This window comes from Physella acuta, unplaced genomic scaffold (assembly GCF_028476545.2).
Source record: "Physella acuta isolate Inbredline_101_S28 unplaced genomic scaffold, ASM2847654v3 ptg000794l, whole genome shotgun sequence".
Lineage (NCBI taxonomy): Eukaryota > Metazoa > Mollusca > Gastropoda > Physidae > Physella > Physella acuta.
Genome location: NW_026732312.1, coordinates 457,452 through 477,648, shown reverse-complemented (window position 1 = coordinate 477,648; position 20,197 = coordinate 457,452). Strand labels below are relative to the sequence as shown.

General features: G+C 43.7%; 1 protein-coding gene across 1 annotated transcript in view; it reads left to right on the top strand.

The window, feature by feature from the left end:
- The first annotated feature begins 2,571 nt into the window (after positions 1-2,571).
- The window catches only part of LOC131951023 (small G protein signaling modulator 1), a 32,678-nt gene continuing 15,052 nt past the window's right edge, over positions 2,572-20,197 (top strand). The window contains exons 1-9 of the mRNA XM_059313279.1: positions 2,572-2,809; positions 4,302-4,377; positions 17,565-17,742; positions 17,837-17,974; positions 18,122-18,189; positions 18,550-18,704; positions 18,935-19,078; positions 19,755-19,885; positions 20,107-20,174. Coding sequence (XP_059169262.1) covers positions 2,726-2,809; positions 4,302-4,377; positions 17,565-17,742; positions 17,837-17,974; positions 18,122-18,189; positions 18,550-18,704; positions 18,935-19,078; positions 19,755-19,885; positions 20,107-20,174 — 1,042 coding nt within the window. The 5' untranslated portion in view covers positions 2,572-2,725. The remainder of the gene's footprint in view (positions 2,810-4,301; positions 4,378-17,564; positions 17,743-17,836; positions 17,975-18,121; positions 18,190-18,549; positions 18,705-18,934; positions 19,079-19,754; positions 19,886-20,106; positions 20,175-20,197) is intronic.

Genomic DNA, 20,197 nt, shown 5'->3' with positions numbered 1-20,197 from the left:
GCGTGTAGGATGGGATGTGTCTGGTGCGTGTATGATGGGATGTATCTGGTGCGTGTAGAATGGGATGTGTCTGGTGCGTGTAGGATGGGATGTGTCTGGTGCGTGTAGAATGGGATGTGTCTGGTGCGTGTATGATGGGATGTGTCTGGTGCGTGTAGGATAGGATGTGTCTGGTGCGTGTAGGATGGGATGTGTCTGGTGCGTGTAGGATGGGATGTGTCTGGTGCGTGTAGGATGGGATGTGTCTGGTGCGTGTAGGATGGGATGTGTCTGTCGCGTGTAGGATGGGATGTGTCTGGTGCGTGTAGAATGGGATGTGTATGGTGCGTGTAGGATGGGATGTGTCTAGTGCTTGTAGGATGGGATGTGTCTGGTGCGTGTAGAATGGGATGTGTCTGGTGCGTGTAGGATGGGATGTGTCTCGTGCGTGTAGGATGGGATGTGTCTGGTGCGTGTAGAATGGGATGTGCCTGTCGCGTGTAGGATGGGATGTGTCTGGTGCGTGTAGGATGGGATGTGTCTGGTGCGTGTAGAATGGGATGTGTCTGTCGCGTGTAGGATGGGATGTGCCTGTCGCGTGTAGGATGGGATGTGTCTGGTGCGTGTAGAATGGGATGTATCTGTCGCGTGTAGGATGGGATGTGTCTGGTGCGTGTAGGATGGGATGTGTCTAGTGCGTGTAGGATGGGATGTGTCTGGTGCGTGTAGAATGGGATGTGTCTGGTGCGTGTAGGATGGGATGTGTCTCGTGCGTGTAGGATGGGATGTGTCTGGTGCGTGTAGAATGGGATGTGCCTGTCGCGTGTAGGATGGGATGTGTCTGGTGCGTGTAGGAAGGGATGTGTCTGGTGCGTGTAGAATGGGATGTGTCTGTCGCGTGTAGGATGGGATGTGCCTGTCGCGTGTAGGATGGGATGTGTCTGGTGCGTGTAGAATGGGATGTATCTGTCGCGTGTAGGATGGGATGTGTCTGGTGCGTGTAGGATGGGATGTGTTTGGTGCGTGTAGGATGGGATGTGTCTGTCGCGTGTAGGATGGGATGTGTCTGGTGCGTGTATGATGGGATGTGTCTGGTGCGTGTAGGATGGGATTTGTCTGGTGCGTGTAGGATGGGATGTGTCTGGTACGTGTAGGATGGGATGTGCCTGTCGCGTGTAGGATGGGATGTGTCTGGTGCGTGTAGGATGGGATGTGTCTGGTGCGTGTAGGATGGGAAGTGTCTGGTGCATGTATGATGGGATGTCGTGTCTGGTGCGTGTAGGATAAGATGTGTCTGTCGCGTGTAGGATGGGATGTGTCTAGTGCGTGTAGGACGGGATGTGTCTGGTGCGTGTATGATGGGATGTGCCTGTTGCGTGTATGATGGGATGTGTCTGGTGCGTGTAGGATAAGATGTGTCTGTCGCGTGTAGGATGGGATGTGTCTGGTGCGCGTATGATGGGATGTGTCTGGTGCGTGTATGATGGGATGTGTCTGTCGCGTGTAGGATGGGATGTGTCTGGTGCGCGTATGATGGGATGTGCCTGTTGCGTGTATGATGGGATGTGTCTGGTGCGTGTAGGATAAGATGTGTCTGTCGCGTGTAGGATGGGATGTGTCTAGTGCGTGTACAATGGGATGTGTCTGGTGCGTGATGTCATGTGTAAAAACCTATGTCACCCTCTATAATCAGACCCTTATTACAGATTAGTGAGTTAAAAGCATTGGCCCCTCCCAAATCTAAACCTTGATTACAAATGGGTGAGTTGCAATCGTGTAATCAGGTCTTGATTACATCACATTACCTTATTTTCATCATATTTGCAAAGGGTTTGTGTTAAAAATATTTTAAATAATACTTTTAGTTTTTGGGCTACTAAATCATGATTAACTATATGCGGTTTTTTTTAAAAAAAAAAAAAGATGAATACATTCATAACTTCACCACAACACATTCAGTGGTTTTCCAGACTTTTTTCTCCGGGGGAGGGGGGGGGGGGGCACTTGAAATTTTCGGGGTGGACCCGTAGAGATGACCGGAAAAGAAACTCTGAACACATTAGACTTGGATTTAAAGATAAACACAATAGAACAAAATAATAAACCACTCTCACCTCTCGTGTTTTTTTAAAGGCTTAATATAATGCATTTTTTTAAATACGCACGATAGCCCACGTTTTAAATGTTTATTGCCGCTCTACACTACTTACAGAAAATGTAGAAATGGCGCTTTCATTTGAGAATCGACTGCGCTTAATTTCTGAATACTTGACCCTTTTATAATATAATATAGGCTATCATGGTCAAACACAGATCCAAAGTTAGAGACAAATCAATATATCTCAATCATCTGTTAAAATGTACCATAAAGAATTGTACATTTTATTTCACAACAATGTGAACATAATTTTTGACCCAACTAATGTGCAGCTAAAGCAAATGTATTTAAAAAAAAACATTATAGTTTTAAAGAACGTAGATATAGATAAATAATGAAACATAAATTGCTACTTTTGAAATGTTTGAGTTTTATAATTAAGAGACAAAAAAGGACACCATACTCTGAACTTTTTGTTGCATTAATGTTGGGAGTGTAAACATCCGGGAGTGATGAGGCTGTGTAGGCGTGTATGGAAACGGAGAAATTATCGATGGATGGAGATGGCGGTGGACAATCTATTGCGCCATTGACGAATTATTTGCACCGTCTTTCTTGCGCAGATGCTATTGGGATAGTAATTACAGGATGATATCGGAAAGAATGGCATCAGAAAGAATGGCATCTGAATCTGAAGAGCGTCAGCGACTTTTAAGAGCAGTGAAAAAAGAGGTGAGCTTCCTTAAATTACAGCGTAGTTCTTCTGAATTTTATGTAGAATAGTTCCTATGTCGAAATTCAATTCGCATAATTTATTTAGCATGATTTATGTTTAATAATAAGAGCTCCAAAGCAAAGCCAACTAGAATCTATATTCTAGTTGTACTGAGAGTTAGTTACGAATTTAGTTTCCCACCTTTTCACCTTATTAGATTAGTCTTGATTACTTAACTAGACATAACTTGATTGTTAAACTAAAGATTTAGATAGAATTAGAAGAAATGATTAAGTTAGAGAAACAATAAGAATAGCTTAGGCATGCCCTCTTATTATAGTATACTATTTGTCCAATCAAATATTAATAATAAACAATGTAAAAATGTAGGCCTATTCAATATATAGTATTGGGGACCACTGGGCCTTGATTTTAGTTCTATTGGATAATTGTGGTATGCTAAATAAAAATATATTAGGGCCTAATTAATAAAGTTTAATTTAGGCCTAATTAGTAACCTATAAATATAGGCTTACTTAGTAATATTATACTATACTTCTATAGCAGCAACTCTAGCTTTTACTTCATCACATTTTAATTGTTTAATTAATTTTTTTTTACTTCAGCCTACAACATTCATTTTTTTGAAAGGTTAAAAAAAATCTAAAATTCAACTTTAAAACACTATCATGGGTTTCTGTTTTTACTTGCAGCACTCTTGAAAGCTGTGTAATACATAGAAAGAAGAGCTTGATTTCACTCTGATTTTCAAGCTAGTAATCAGAGTATCAACAAGCTCATGAATTAGACCAGTAAAATCATTTGTAATTTTTTTAAAAATCTGAATATACCAGAATATATAAGTTTTTAGCCCAGTGCCTATATATTCTAGTACCTTTTTATACTCTGTTCACAATGTTTAAAATATAGCTAATAATATTCTTACTTATAATCATGTTGTATTCATAGTGACTAGTATACTCCATTCTTAGTGACCAACATACTCCATTCATACGGACCAAGATACTCCATTCATACGGACCAAGATACTCCATTCATACGGACCAAGATACTCCATTCGTACTGACCAACATACTCCATTCCTACTGACCAACATGTGGACTAATATATACAGATAAACATACTTTTTCCTGTCTCAATTGACCAAATAGCAGAAATTTTAATTATAAACATAATGCAATCATTTCTATGATAATCAGAAATCCCAAAAGCAACTAGTTAACAGTGTAACCAATAGGATAAAATATCACACTAAAGACAGCGTGTAACTAATAGGATAAAATGTCACACTAGAGACAGCGTGTAACTAATAGGATAAAATGTCACACTAGAGACAGCGTGTAACTAATAGGATAAAATGTCACACTAGAGACAGCGTGTAACTAATAGGATAAAATGTCACACTAGAGACAGCGTGTAACTAATAGGATAAAATGTCACACTAGAGACAGCGTCTGTATGTGTTGTTTTATTCTCCCCACCTGTCAGGTGAAACAAATCATGGAAGAGGCTGTCACACGCAAGTTTGTCCATGAAGAGAGCAGCAGCATTACATCCCTTTGTGGTAAGTTTGTAGGAATCTAGCCGCAGCATTACATCCCTTTGTGGTAAGTTTGTAGGAATGTAGCCGCAGGATTCTTAATGTAAATCATCCATTAACCCTTGTTTTTTTTTTTTGGTGGTTGGGGCACCACTGAGTGCTGTGTCTAGGGCATAGTGTCACATGACGCTGCCCACCAATCTCCAAGCCTGACCACAGCCAGATGCCTCCTTTTAGGTGGCTCACCTTGGTCAACAACATGTGGCTGTTGAAGTTCATCTAGTAACTTTTGCACCCTGGCCGGGGACCTTTACTGGAAGGTCATATTTCCAGCATTATGTCCATTTATACTTTATTCGTGTAGGAATCCAGTAGCAGCTTTATTCCCCAGTTTGTTGACATGTAGCACAAGATTATGCCCCTAAAAGTTTGTAGCAAATTAAGTGATGTTATACAATGTTTTGTCCCTTTAAGTTTTAGGAATGTAGCATTATGTCACTATATGTTTGTAGGAATGAAGCACAGCATTTTGTTTTTTAGGTTTGTGGGAATGTAGTATTATGTCCCTTTAAGTTTGTAGGAATGTAGCATTTTGTCATTTTTTATAGAAATGTAGCATCATGTCCGTATGTTTTGACTGCACTGAGTGGAGATATGAGAGAAACTGACTCGTCAGACATCTTGTTTGTTATGTCTAGTGATATGTTAGTGTAGCAGAGGTCTCTAGTCCATCAAGTGAGAGGCTGATGTGGTGTACAGTAATGGTCATTTGAATACTTGAACATTCTGGAATAAAACATTTAAACCTGAAAAAAACATGTAATTTGTGTGCAGTTGAAGTTCATTATTATACTAGAACTGTTTGGATTTTAAGAGCCAATTTTATCATGTTGAAGTTCAGAGCCACGTGCAGCTGTTGTTCCCGGCCCTTGTAGATGCAATGGCCCTTATATACTTTGTAGATGAGATGACCCTGGTAAACTTTGTAGATGAGATGGCCCTGGTAAACTTTGTAGATGAGATGGCCCTGGTAAACTTTGTAGATGAGATGACCCTGGTAAACTTTGTAGATGAGATGGCCCTGGTAAACTTTGTAGATCAGATGGCCCTGGTAAACTTTGTAGATGAGATGGCCCTGGTAAACTTTGTAGATGAGATGGCCCTGGTAAACTTTGTAGATGAGATGGCCCTGGTAAACTTTGTAGATGAGATGGCCCTGGTAAGCTTTGTAGATGAGATGGCCCTGGTAAACTTTGTAGATGAGATGGCCCTGGTAAACTTTGTAGATGAGATGGCCCTGGTAAACTTTGTAGATGAGATGGCCCTGGTAAACTTTGTAGATGAGATGGCCCTGGTAAGCTTTGTAGATGAGATGGCCCTGGTGAACTTTGTAGATGAGATGCCCTGGTAAGCCTAGGGGCCGCTTGTTGCCATAAAGCATGCTGTGCCCTGAAGCACTCACACGGTGGGGAGGCTGTAACAGCCTCTAAACACGCACATCTGGGGGGGGGGGGGAGGGGGGTACGAAGGACGACATATTCAGTCTTGTAGAGGTAGGATTTGTCATTAAGTCTTAATGGGATGGGGTGCTATTTTGAGTTGTTAGGGTTCGGGCGTCACTTTGATCTGTTGGGGGGGGGGGGGGGCATTTTGAGTTGTTGGATTGCCACTTTGATATGCTGGGGTGGGGCATTTTGAGTCTTGTTTGGGTGGGGGTATCAATTTATGTTGTCGGGGTAAGGCATTTAGAGTCTTGTTGGGGTGGAGGTGCCGCCGAGTCTTGACAGGGTGGGGGTGCCGCCGATTCCTGTTGTGGTGTATCGTACTGTCGTGCCGACCTACCGTATTTGGTATCAGTACCGACCGGGTGCGATATCGCCGGTGACCTTGGCGGAGGCTGGCGAATAAAATTCTCCCAGCAGACGAACAAACAAGAAAGAAAATCGATAACCACAGCGTTCAAGTCTGACGTCAGCATTCTGTGTGTACAGTGCCAGAATGGTGGAGGCCTCAACACATTCCAATGTTTAGATGGGGGGGGGGGGGGGGTCGGGGGTTAATCCGTATACAACTACGCAGAGAGTGCTATTTTGTAGCCAAAAATCGTAGGATCAACTTTAAATCAATAGCTTCACGTTATAAAAAAATAAATTAATTAGTCACAGTGACTGAGTGATGTTAAAGTTCAATAATACTTTCTTGTTCATCAAACATCGCACTCATTACATCACACGTTTAACATCGCACTCATTACATCACAGTTCTAACAGCGTTTATATGTCCAACTTTTCTACCACCTCTAACATATGTCTGTATGTCCGACATGGCTTCTATATCTGACATGTCCAGCATATGCCTGTATGTCGAACATATGCCTGTATGTCCAACATATATCTGTATGTCCAACATTGCATGAGCCACCACGTGCCCAGTCTACATCCATCATATCGTTGACAAGGCGATCCCTAGCGTATCCTATCAGAAGGGATAGAACGGAAAATAGATCTCAATTTCTTTATTATCATCCAATGGCCAAGCTTCGATTTTGTGAACGGATGTGGGGGGGGGGGGGGGGAAAGCAGATATGCCAGGAGTTTGGGGAGGTTTAAGGCAAATGGATCTACTTAGAGTACAAAACAGACCCCCCACCCCTCTCAACAATCCGTTGTGTAAGTCTCAGTTCAAGCTCAGTATCTATACGTCTTGTCATTCTGCTCGCAGGTATAGGTTGGGCTGTCTGTCTATTCACTTGGATAAACTAGGCTATCAATCTATTCCCTTGTGTAGAATAGGCTATCAATCTATTCTCTTGTGTAGACTAGGCTATCAATCTATTCACTTGTGTAGACTAGGCTATCAATCTATTTCATTGTGTAGACTAGGCTATCAATCTATTCCATTGTGTAGACTAGGCTATCAACCTATCCCCTTGTGTAGACTAGGCTATCAATCTATTTCCGTGTGTAGACTAAGCTATCAATCTATTCACTTGTGTAGACTAAGCTATCAATCTATTCACTTGTGTAGACTAGGCTATCAATCTATTCCCTTGTGTAGACTAGGCTATCAACCTATCCCCTTGTGTAGACTAAGCTATCAATCTATTCCCTTGTGTAGATTAAGCTATCAATCTATTCCCTTGTGTAGACTAGGCTATCAACCTATCCCCTTGTGTAGACTATGCTATAAATCTATCACCTTGTGTAGACTAAGCAGTCCATCTATTTTCTTGACCTTAATCAGACTAATCTTCACTTTGATACTACTTTGACTTCGATTGTCGTGTCACTTCATGTGAAAGACGTGTTTTGATGTATCCTGTTGTTGAGATGTTAGTGACACCTTCACCGTGGTTGACGGTTCTCGTGTTTTGATGTATCCTGTTGTTGAGATGTTAGTGACACCTTCACCGTGGTTGATGTTTCTCGTGTTTTGATGTATCCTGTTGTTGAGATCTTTATGTTAGTGACACCTTCACCGTGGTTTCTCATGTTTTGACTCCATTGTTAGCCCACAATGTCTGGCCTTTGATCACACGATTGGAAAGGTTGTGTACTTTAATATATCGTAACGTGGGCAATTTAATTTTATACAAACAAACCGGTCATAGCAATAATGAAAGTTTCCGGAGGGGTGGTCTAAGTGAGAAAGTGGGGTGGTCTTATTGTGGAGTAGGGGTGGCTTTAGTGTAGAACAGGGGTGGTTATAGTATGGAGTAAGGGCTGTGTGGAACCATGAAATTGTCCTGAACATTTTGGTAAACACATACACGTGAATCTTTTGAATCACCTCACACAATATATAACACCATACACTTTTATCATCAAACGTCCATCACACCACACATCAAACACCAATATTATCCCCACACACCTGTAACACCACACGCCCCTAACACACCATCGCCACCCGCACAACACCTCACCTAGCACTTGACATCCATAAACCAATGATTCCCTGACACGACTTCACCGCGTTGAAACCCCCAACATTGATGGGAACTAAATGTTAACCAACAAAGCGGGAGAACTCTATTGATCTATTTCGTTTCTTTCGTAATACACCTTTTGTCATTCTTTGAGATTAAAATACCAGCGCCCCCAACATAAAACGATCGAAAGACACAAGAATTAAAAGGTGCAGATTGTAGTTGAAGAATGCAAGGTTTATTTTTAAATTTTTACCCATTGCGTTTTAAAACAACTTCGAGTTGGCGAAGTTTTTGGTGTCTTATAGATTGTGTTGTCGATGTTGTCTGGGTGTTGTAGATAGACTGGTGTTGTTTTGTAAAAGGTAAAAGTAAAACAAGTCGGGTGGTTATAAAATAGTGGAGTGTCAGGATGGACGGTTGTATGGTAGCGAGGTTCAGACTTGGGTAGGCTAGTGTCGGACCTGGGCGGGCGTCACCTTTTTGGTGGGGGTTGTGGTGGTGTGGACTAGTGGTTGTGTTGATGTAGACTGATGGTTGTGTTGATGTGGACTGGTGGTTGTGTTGATGTAGTCTGGTGGTTGTGTTGATGTGGACTGGTGGTTGTGTTGATGTAGTCTGGTGGTTGTGTTGATGTAGTCTGGTGGTTGTGTTGATGTGGACTGGTGGTTGTGTTGATGTGGACTGGTGGTTGTGGTGGTGTGGACTGGTGGTTGTGTTGATGTCTGGTGGTTGTGATGATGTGGACTGGTGGTTGTGATGATGTGGACTGGTGGTTGTGTTGATGTGGACTGGTGGTTGTGTTGATGTGGACTGGTGGTTGTGGTGGTGTGGTTGTTTTGATGTGGACTGGTGGTTGTGTTGATGTGGTTGTGTTGATGTAGACTGGTGGTTGTGTTGATGTAGACTGGTGGTTGTGTTGATGTAGACTGGTGGTTGTGTTGATGTAGACTGGTGGTTGTGTTGATAACTGGTTGTTGTGTTGGTGTAGACTGGTGGTTGTGGTGGTGTAGACTGGTGGTTGTGTTGATGTAGACTGGTGGTTGTGTTGATGTAGACTGGTGGTTGTGTTGATGTAGACTGGTGGTTGTGTTGATGTAGACTGGTGGTTGTGTTGAGGTGGTTGTGTTGATGTGGTCGTGTTGATGTAGACTGGTGGTTGTGTTGATGTAGACTGGTGGTTGTGTTGATAACTGGTTGTTGTGTTGGTGTAGACTGGTGGTTGTGTTGATGTAGACTGGTGGTTGTGTTGATGTAGACTGGTGGTTGTGTTGATGTAGACTGGTGGTTGTGTTGAGGTGGTTGTGTTGATGTGGTTGTGTTGATGTAGACTGGTGGTTGTGTTGATGTAGACTGGTGGTTGTGTTGATGTAGACTGGTGGTTGTGATGATGTAGACTGGTGGTTGTGTTGATGTAGACTGGTGGTTGTGATGATGTAGACTGGTGGTTGTGTTGATGTAGACAGGTGGTTGTGTTGATGTGGACTGGTGGTTGTGTTGATGTGGTTGTGTTGATGTGGACTTGTGGTTGTGTTGTAGACTGGTTGTGTTGATGTAGACTGGTGGTTGTGTTGATGTAGACTGGTGGTTGTGTTGATGTAGACTGGTGGTTGTGTTGATGTAGACTGGTGGTTGTGGTGATAACTGGTGGTTGTGTTGATGTAGACTGGTGGTTGTGTTGATGTAGACTGGCGGTTGTGTTGATGTAGACTGGTGGTTGTGGTGATGTGGTTGTGTTGATGTGGTTGTGTTGATGTGGTTGTGTTGATGTGGACTGGTTGTTGTGATGATGTAGACTGGTGGTTGTGTTGATGTGGACTGGTGGTTGTGGTGATGTGGACTGGCGGTTGTGTTGATGTGGTTGTGTTGATGTGGTTGTGTTGATGTGGACTGGTTGTTGTGATGATGTAGACTGGTGGTTGTGTTGATGTAGATTGGTGGTTGTGGTGGTGTGGACTGGTGGTTGTGTTGGTGTGGACTGGTGGTTGTGTTGATGTAGACTGGTGGTTGTGTTGATGTGGTTGTGTTGATGTAGACTGGTGGTTGTGTTGATGTGGTTGTGTTGATGTGGTTGTGTTGATGTAGACTGGTGGTTGTGTTGAAGTGGACTGGTGGTTGTGTTGATGTAGACATGTGGTTGTGGTGGTGTGGACTGGTGGTTGTGTTGATGTGGTTGTGTTGATGTAGACTGGTGGTTGTGTTGATGTAGACAGGTGGTTGTGATGATGTGGACAGGTGGTTGTGTTGATGTAGACTTGTGGTTGTGTTGATGTGGACTGGTGGTTGTGTTGATGTGGTATGTTGATGTGGACTTGTGGTTGTGTTGTAGACTGGTTGTGTTGATGTAGACTGGTGGTTGTGTTGATGTAGACTGGTGGTTGTGGTGATAACTGGTGGTTGTGATGATGTAGACAGGTGGTTGTGTTGATGTAGACTGGTGGTTGTGTTGATGTAGACTGGTGGTTGTGGTGATGTGGTTGTGTTGATGTGGTTGTGTTGATGTGGTTGTGTTGATGTGGATTGGTTGTTGTGATGATGTAGACTGGTGGTTGTGTTGATGTGGACTGGTGGTTGTGGTGATGTGGACTGGCGGTTGTGTTGATGTGGTTGTGTTGATGTGGTTGTGTTGATGTGGTTGTGTTGATGTGGACTGGTTGTTGTGATGATGTAGACTGGTGGTTGTGTTGATGTAGATTGGTGGTTGTGGTGGTGTGGACTGGTGGTTGTGTTGGTGTGGACTGGTGGTTGTGTTGATGTAGACTGGTGGTTGTGTTGATGTGGTTGTGTTGATGTAGACTGGTGGTTGTGTTGATGTGGTTGTGTTGATGTGGTTGTGTTGATGTGGTTGTGTTGATGTAGACTGGTGGTTGTGTTGAAGTGGACTGGTGGTTGTGTTGATGTGGACAGGTGGTTGTGTTGATGTGGTTGTGATGATGTAGACTGGTGGTTGTGTTGATGTGGACTGGTGGTTGTGTTGATGTAGACTGGTGGTTGTGTTGATGTGGACTGGTGGTTGTGTTGATGTAGACTGGTGGTTGTGTTGATGTAGACTGGTGGTTGTGTTGATGTGGTTGTGATGATGTAGACTGGTGGTTGTGTTGATCGCTGGTGGTTGTGTTGATGTGGACTGGTGGTTGTGTTAATGTAGAGTGGTGGTTGTGATGATCGCTGGTGGTTATGTTGATGTGGACTGGTGGTTGTGTTGATGGCTGGTGGTTATGTTGATGTAGACATGTGGTTATGTTGATGTAGACATGTGGTTGTGTTAATGTAGAGTGGTGGTTGTGATGATGGCTGGTGGTTATGTTGATGTAGACATGTGGTTATGTTGATGTAGACATGTGGTTATGTTGATGTAGACATGTGATTGTGTTAATGTAGAGTGGTGGTTGTGATGATGGCTGGTGGTTATGTTGATGTAGACTGAGGTTTGTGTTTATCCAGTCTGTCCGCTGTTGATAAGGTTGATGCTAGGGTTGAACCAGACCTTAATGTCCACGCCTACCTAAAATATTTATGCTCCCCTCGTTGTTTCGCCATCTGGCTGTGATTTCGCCCTGTGTAGCCATGGCGACATGACGATTAAAAAACTATATGTCAGATCGCCGCGAAACAAAAATATCAACCAGAACTGGCGGGTAATTAAAAAAAGCGATACAGTTATTGAGCCACCTCATGTAGACGACACATTCCTGTATCACCTCACATATGGTCTACATACAGCCTTGTGTCACCACACATATGGACCAAATACAGCCTTGTGCCACCACACATATGGACCACATACAGCCTTGTGTCACCTCACATATGGACCACATACAGCCTTGTGTCACCACACATATGGACCACATACAACCTGTGTCACCTCACATAAGGACCACATACAGCCTTGTGTCACCACACATATGGACCACATATAGCCTTGTGTCACCTCACATATGGACCACATACAGACCAAATACAGCCTTGTGTCACCACATACAGCCTTGTGTCACCACACATATGGTCCACATACAGCCTTGTGTCACCACACATATGGACCACATATAGCCTTGTGTCACCTCACATATGGACCACATACAGACCAAATACAGCCTTGTGTCACCACATACAGCCTTGTGTCACCACACATATGGTCCACATACAGCCTTGTGTCACCACACATATGGACCACATACAGCCTTGTGTCACCTCACATATGGACCACATACAGCCTTGTGTCACCACACATATGGACCACATACAGCCTTGTGTCACCACACATATGGACCACGTGTCACCACATATGGACCACATACAGCCTTGTGTCACCACACATATGGACCACGTGTCACCACATATGGACCACATACAGCCTTGTGTCACCACACATATGGTCTACATACAGCCTTGTGTCACCACACATATGGACCACATACAGACCACATACAGCCTTATGTCACCACACATAAGGACCACATACAGCCTTGTGTCACCACACATAAGGACCACATACAGACCACATACAGCCTTATGTCACCACACATAAAGACCACATACAGCCTTGTGTCACCACACATATGGACCACATACAGCCTTGTGTCACCACACACATGGACCACATACAACCTTGTGTCACCTCACATATGGACCACGTATCACCACATATGGACCACATACAGCCTTGTGTCACCACACATATGGACCACGTGTCACCACATATGGACCACATACAGCCTTGTGTCACCACACATATGGACCACATACAGCCTTGTGTCACCACACATATGGACCACGTGTCACCACATATGGACCACATACAGCCTTGTGTCACCACACATATGGACCACGTGTCACCACATATGGACCACATACAGCCTTGTGTCACCACACATATGGACCACATACAGCCTTGTGTCACCACACATATGGACCACATACAGCCTTGTGTCACCACACATATGGACCACGTATCACCACATATGGACCACATACAGCCTTGTGTCACCACACATATGGACCACGTGTCAACACATATGGACCACATACAGCCTTGTGTCACCACACATATGGTCTACATACAGCCTTGTGTCACCACACATATGGACCACATACAGTCTTGTGTCACCACACATAAAGACCACATACAGCCTTGTGTCACCACACACATAGACCACATACAACCTTGTGTCAACACACATATGGACCACATACAGCCTTGTGTCACCACACATATGGACCACATACAACCTGTGTCACCTCACATAAGGACCACATACAGCCTTGTGTCACCACACATATGGACCACATATAGCCTTGTGTCACCTCACATATGGACCACATACAGACCAAATACAGCCTTGTGTCACCACATACAGCCTTGTGTCACCACACATATGGTCCACATACAGCCTTGTGTCACCACACATATGGACCACATACAGCCTATGTCACCACACCACATATGGACCACATATAGCCTTGTGTCACCACACATATGGACCACATACAGCCTTGTGTCACCACACATATGGACCACATACAGCCTTGTGTCACCTCACATATGGACCACATACAGCCTTGTGTCACCACACATATGGACCACATACAGCCTTGTGTCACCACACATATGGACCACGTGTCACCACATATGGACCACATACAGCCTTGTGTCACCACACATATGGACCCCATGTCACCACATATGGACCACATACAGCCTTGTGTCACCACACATATGGTCTACATACAGCCTTGTGTCACCACACATATGGACCACATACAGACCACATACAGCCTTATGTCACCACACATAAGGACCACATACAGCCTTGTGTGACCACACATAAGGACCACATACAGACCACATACAGCCTTATGTCACCACACATAAAGACCACATACAGCCTTGTGTCACCACACATATGGACCACATACAGCCTTGTGTCACCACACACATGGACCACATACAACCTTGTGTCACCTCACATATGGACCACGTATCACCACATATGGACCACATACAGCCTTGTGTCACCACACATATGGACCACGTGTCACCACATATGGACCACATACAGCCTTGTGTCACCACACATATGGACCACATACAGCCTTGTGTCACCACACATATGGACCACGTGTCACCACATATGGACCACATACAGCCTTGTGTCACCACACATATGGACCACGTGTCACCACATATGGACCACATACAGCCTTGTGTCACCACACATATGGACCACATACAGCCTTGTGTCACCACACATATGGACCACATACAGCCTTGTGTCACCACACATATGGACCACGTATCACCACATATGGACCACATACAGCCTTGTGTCACCACACATATGGACCACGTGTCAACACATATGGACCACATACAGCCTTGTGTCACCACACATATGGTCTACATACAGCCTTGTGTCACCACACATATGGACCACATACAGTCTTGTGTCACCACACATAAAGACCACATACAGCCTTGTGTCACCACACACATAGACCACATACAACCTTGTGTCAACACACATATGGACCACATACAGCCTTGTGTCACCACACATATGGACCACGTGTCACCACATATGGACCACATACAGCCTTGTGTCACCACACATATGGACCACGTGTCACCACATATGGACCACATACAGCCTTGTGTCACCACACATATGGACCACGTGTCACCACATATGGACCACATACAGCCTTGTGTCACCACACATATGGACCACGTGTCACCACATATGGACCACATACAGCCTTGTGTCACCACACATATGGACCACATACAGCCTTGTGTCACCACACATATGGACCACATACAGCCTTGTGTCACCACACATATGGACCACGTGTCACCACATATGGACCACATACAGCCTTGTGTCACCACACATATGGACCACGTGTCACCACATATGGACCAAATACAGCCTTGTGTCACCACACATATGGACCACATACAGCCTTGTGTCACCACACATATGGACCACATACAGCCTTGTGTCACCACACATATGGACCACATACAGCCTTGTGTCACCACACATATGGTCCACATACAGCCTTGTGTCACCACACATATGGACCACATACAGTCTTGTGTCACCACACATATGGACCACATACAGCCTTGTGTCACCACACATATGGACCACATACAGCCTTGTGTCACCTCACATATGGACCACATACAGCCGTGTGCCTAAAATCTGTTTGTTGCTAGTTCTCATGGAAGAACATCAATACCTAATCTTTAGCGTGTGGGGGGGGGGGGGGGGGTGAGCATCTAGGTTAAAGGACTCTGGGAGATCGATGTCACCCCGCTATTGATTCGGGCGGCTGGTTTTAACAGATCGATTAGCCCCTCCCTCCCCCTCTCGTTTTTTGTAAGGTATGTTTCACACGAACGCAAATACCGACCGGCATATCAATTCCGGCAAGTCGCTCAGCATTAGCCGGTACGTCTCAGCGGCCGATTTGCCGGAACGTCTTCTTATCAGCCGGCAAGTTGACAAACAACCGGCATGTAAATATATGGACCGGCATGTCAATTCCGGCGAATTTTAGCCGGCACGACTCATCAACCGGCGAATCGGCCAACATTAGCCGGCCCGTCTCCGCGATCAAAACAAACCGGACTGTTCTGTCCGTGTCACCTGATAGCTATATCAAGATGAAGCCATGGCCGGCGCCGGTTGTTTACCGGCAGTTCCGTGTTCCGGCTGATCTCAGCACGGCTGTAGTACAGTGCACGGCGTCATCAGCAACAGATGGCTGGAGCTACTTGTGTACTTGAAGAGACGAGTTGTGTTCCCTGATCTCTTCCTAGAGTTGTGTTCCCTGATCTCTTCCTAGAGTTGTGTTCCCTGAACTCTTCCTAGAGTTGTGTTCCCTGATCTCTTCCTAGAGTTGTGTTCCCTGAACTCTTCCTAGAGTTGTGTTCCCTGAACTCTTCCTAGAGTTGTGTTCCCTGAACTCTTCCTAGAGTTGTGTTCCCTGAACTCTTCCTAGAGTTGTGTTCCCTGAACTCTTCCTAGAGTTGTGTTCCCTGAACTCTTCCTAGAGTTGTGTTCCCTGAACTCTTCCTAGAGTTGTGTTCCCTGAACTCTTCCTAGAGTTGTGTTCCCTGAACTCTTCCTAGAGTTGTGTTCCCTGATCTCTTCCTAGAGTTGTGTTCCCTGAACTCTTCCTAGAGTTGTGTTCCCTGAACTCTTCCTAGAGTTGTGTTCCCTGAACTCTTCCTAGAGTTGTGTTCCCTGAACTCTTCCTAGAGTTGTGTTCCCTGAACTCTTCCTAGAGTTGTGTTCCCTGAACTCTCCCTAGAGTTGTGTTCCCTGAACTCTTCCTAGAGTTGTGTTCCCTGAACTCTTCCTAGAGTTGTGTTCCCTGATCTCTTCCTAGAGTTGTGTTCCCTGAACTCTTCCTAGAGTTGTGTTCCCTGATCTCTTCCTAGAGTTTTGTTCCCTGAACTCTTCCTAGAGTTGTGTTCCCTGATCTCTTCCTAGAGTTGTGTTCCCTGAACTCTTCCTAGAGTTGTGTTCCCTGATCTCTTCCTAGAGTTGTGTTCCCTGATCTCTTCCTAGAGTTGTGTTCCCTGATCTCTTCCTAGAGTTGTGTTCCCTGAACTCTTCCTAGAGTTGTGTTCCCTGAACTCTTCCTAGAGTTGTGTTCCCTGATCTCTTCCTAGAGCTGTGTTCCCTGATCTCTTCCTAGAGTTGTGTTCCCTGAACTCTTCCTAGAGTTGTGTTCCCTGAACTCTTCCTAGAGTTGTGTTCCCTGATCTCTTCCTAGAGTTGTGTTCCCTGATCTCTTCCTAGAGTTGTGTTCCCTGATATCTTCCTAGATCTAGAACAGTTCTAGCTAGGTATAGCGGGCTTTCGTGTTGGGATAAATGGTGTTATGGTGGTGAGTTGAGCTGACAAGCGGAAGGGTGGGTGGGGTGGTGGTTGTATTTACCATTTTTGTGTCAGTGGTGGGGCAACGGTGGCTTTTTTTTTTTGTTTGGGGATTTGCTTACAAGTAGACAGATGTTGTTTTACCCCCTCCCCCCCTGTAGCAACTACCTCCTCCCCCTTCCTGCCTGCCACATTTGTCACAGTTTCTTTCAGTTATCTCTTTTTGGGGATGGGGACAGTACCCCTGGGGTGAGATAGAAACTATATGGTTTATATAGAAAATATATACTCTAACCATCTCTTCTCTCCCCCACCAGAAACACCCCTACTGTTGCAACGTACCCCCCCCTGCCCCACCCCTGAAGTAACAACTCCTCCTCTACCCCCAGCTGCTGTCGAGGCCTGCTTGTTGCACTGCTTGAAAAAAAGAGCGCTGGGCCTCTTCAAATATGGCTCCACAATGGCCCTCCTGCAGAAAGTCTCCAAAACCTTCGAGCCAGCAGCAGAAGTCTCCAGACTGGCCTCTGACCTTGAAACTCCGAGTTCTACAGAACTGTCTGGCTCCAGGTATCACCTTGACCCTCATCCTAGTTTTACAGTTACAAAATGTTTATTTTTAAAACTTTCAATGACTTATTTCTGTTTTACTTGTTTTACTCAGAAAATCTCTGGACAACAATAAAAATCAAACCAAAAAAACTGCCACTTCTGTGACAACTCCAAAATATTTGTGGCTTCGTTTGGCAATTTTTGAAAAAAAGTTGGCTAAAATCTTGGACTACTTGGTTCAAAATAGCAGGTATGTCATTCAAACCTGTTCACATTTTCAAACAGGAAACATTCCCACTTTTCTTTAAAATGTTTGAAATTTTTTTACTAAATTTTGTGTTGTATTTTTTTGTTATTTTATTGGTGTTTTGTAAATTTGTATACAAATATTTTACAGTAAATATTATGAGCAAGATGCTTTGCTGGCAGATCCTGTGGATGGCCCTATCTTGGCATCACTGCTAGGTATGTTTTTACGTCTAGGTATATTTTTAGTGCTAGGTATGTTTATACTGCTAAGTATGTTTCTAGTGATAGGTATGTTTTTATGTCTAGGTATATTTTTAGTTCTAGGTATGTTTATACTGCTAAGTATGTTTTTAGTTATAGGTATGTTTTTATGTCTAGGTATATTTTTAGTGCTAGGTATGTTTATCCTGCTAGGTATGTCTAGGTTTTATTTTTAGTGCTAGGTATGTTTATACTGCTAGGTATGTTTTCACTGTTAGGTATGTTTTAATGTCTAGGTATATTTCACTGCTAGGTATGTTTTTAATGCTAGAATCCTAGAATAGCTTACATGAAACTTTTTTGTCTGGTCATCAGTTGGACCCTGTGCTCTGGACTACACAAAGATGAAGACATCTGACCACTTCTGGACTGACCCCCCTGCAGATGAACTGGTCCAAAGGCACAGGATTCATTCCAGCGGCAGCCATGTGTTCACATCACCAGGTTCACCCAAACGACAGGGGTTGCAGGTAGATGTTTTGGGTTGGCTCATTCATAGGGTGATTAATAGGAGTGGCAGGTATGGGTTAAGCATTTTCTGGCATGGAAAAAGAAATTCATAATATTATCAGGTGGTAAATTAAAAACAATTAGCAAACAAAAAACATAAACCGTATGTAAATAAAACAGAGTAATAAAATAATGCATTATAACCAAAAACATGTTTTGATTGGTCCTAATGTCACTTCCCGTGTGTCAGGTTCGTCGTGACGCCAGTAATGCAACAGAGGAGCCGAGAGACCCCAAAACATTTCATATGTCAGCCAGGGAGTACGTGGAGTCCTTGCACCAAAACTCCAAGCTGACCCTGCTCTACGGCAAAAACAACGTCTTGGTCCAGCCGGTAAGCTACTGTACTAACACACATGGGTATAATAGAGGGGTAAATTGTACTTGATATGGGTAATATTAGTTTATGCTTTAAAAAATAACTAAGCATCCAAACAATTCAAATTTGATGTCATATTGCATTGTCATTGGTTCTTGACCCACGTGATGAGCTTGTGATAAATTGGTCAGTTAAAAGTGGTTGAAATTTCACTTGCTAGTTTTGATCTAGACAGAAGAAGCAAGTAAAATAAAAACTTTTTAATAACAGGCTTTTATATTTTAGTAGTATTGTAATATCAGGTTTAATGTTGGGGTCAAAGTTAGGGAATGTTTATGGTAGGATTGTGGTTAGGGTTAGGTGTTATCATTGACATTAGCATGTTGTACTACAACAGTAGCCTAACACCCCTGTTTTTAAAATATGCCATTACTGTTGCATTATTGTGAGTCTGGTATGGAGCCAACACCAGATTGTGGTGCTGTTGGTTCTTACACAAAGCTTTGGTTTTGTTGTAGACAAAAGGTTCTCTCACTCTATGCAATAGTCTGTGGAGCAGATGAAGTAGAGTATTTTCTATTTCCTATGCTACTTGACTGCTCCATGTCCTACTCTACATGACTGTCCTCTGTCCTACCAAACATGACTGTCCTATGTCCTACCTTAGTTAACTGTCCTCTCATCTGGTCAGAAGGAAGACAAAGAGGCCCTAGCTGGTTACCTGTCGCTCCACCAAAGCTCAGATGGCCTGATCATCATGTGGACACCCAACCAGTTAATGAATGGATGTTGTGAAGATTCTGCTGATGAAACTGACCGAAGGTACGTTTTTTTTTTTAAATTAAAAAACAAAACAAAATTAATATCATAAGTTTACTAATGTCCACTGTTTTAACCATTTATTATTTAATTTTAGCTAATAGTCTTGTTTATTTAGCAAATTAATGGGTTTTGTGGCAACCTTTTGGCCATTGGTATACTAGTGTCATTATTTTCTTCCCTCTGATCAATTAATAGTCATTTATTTCATTAATTTTCTACAGCCAGTATTGGGAGTTTGCTATGACCATCTATATGGAGGACATTGTTTACATTCACTGCCACCAACAGCGTAAGTGTTTATGGTGTTCTTTG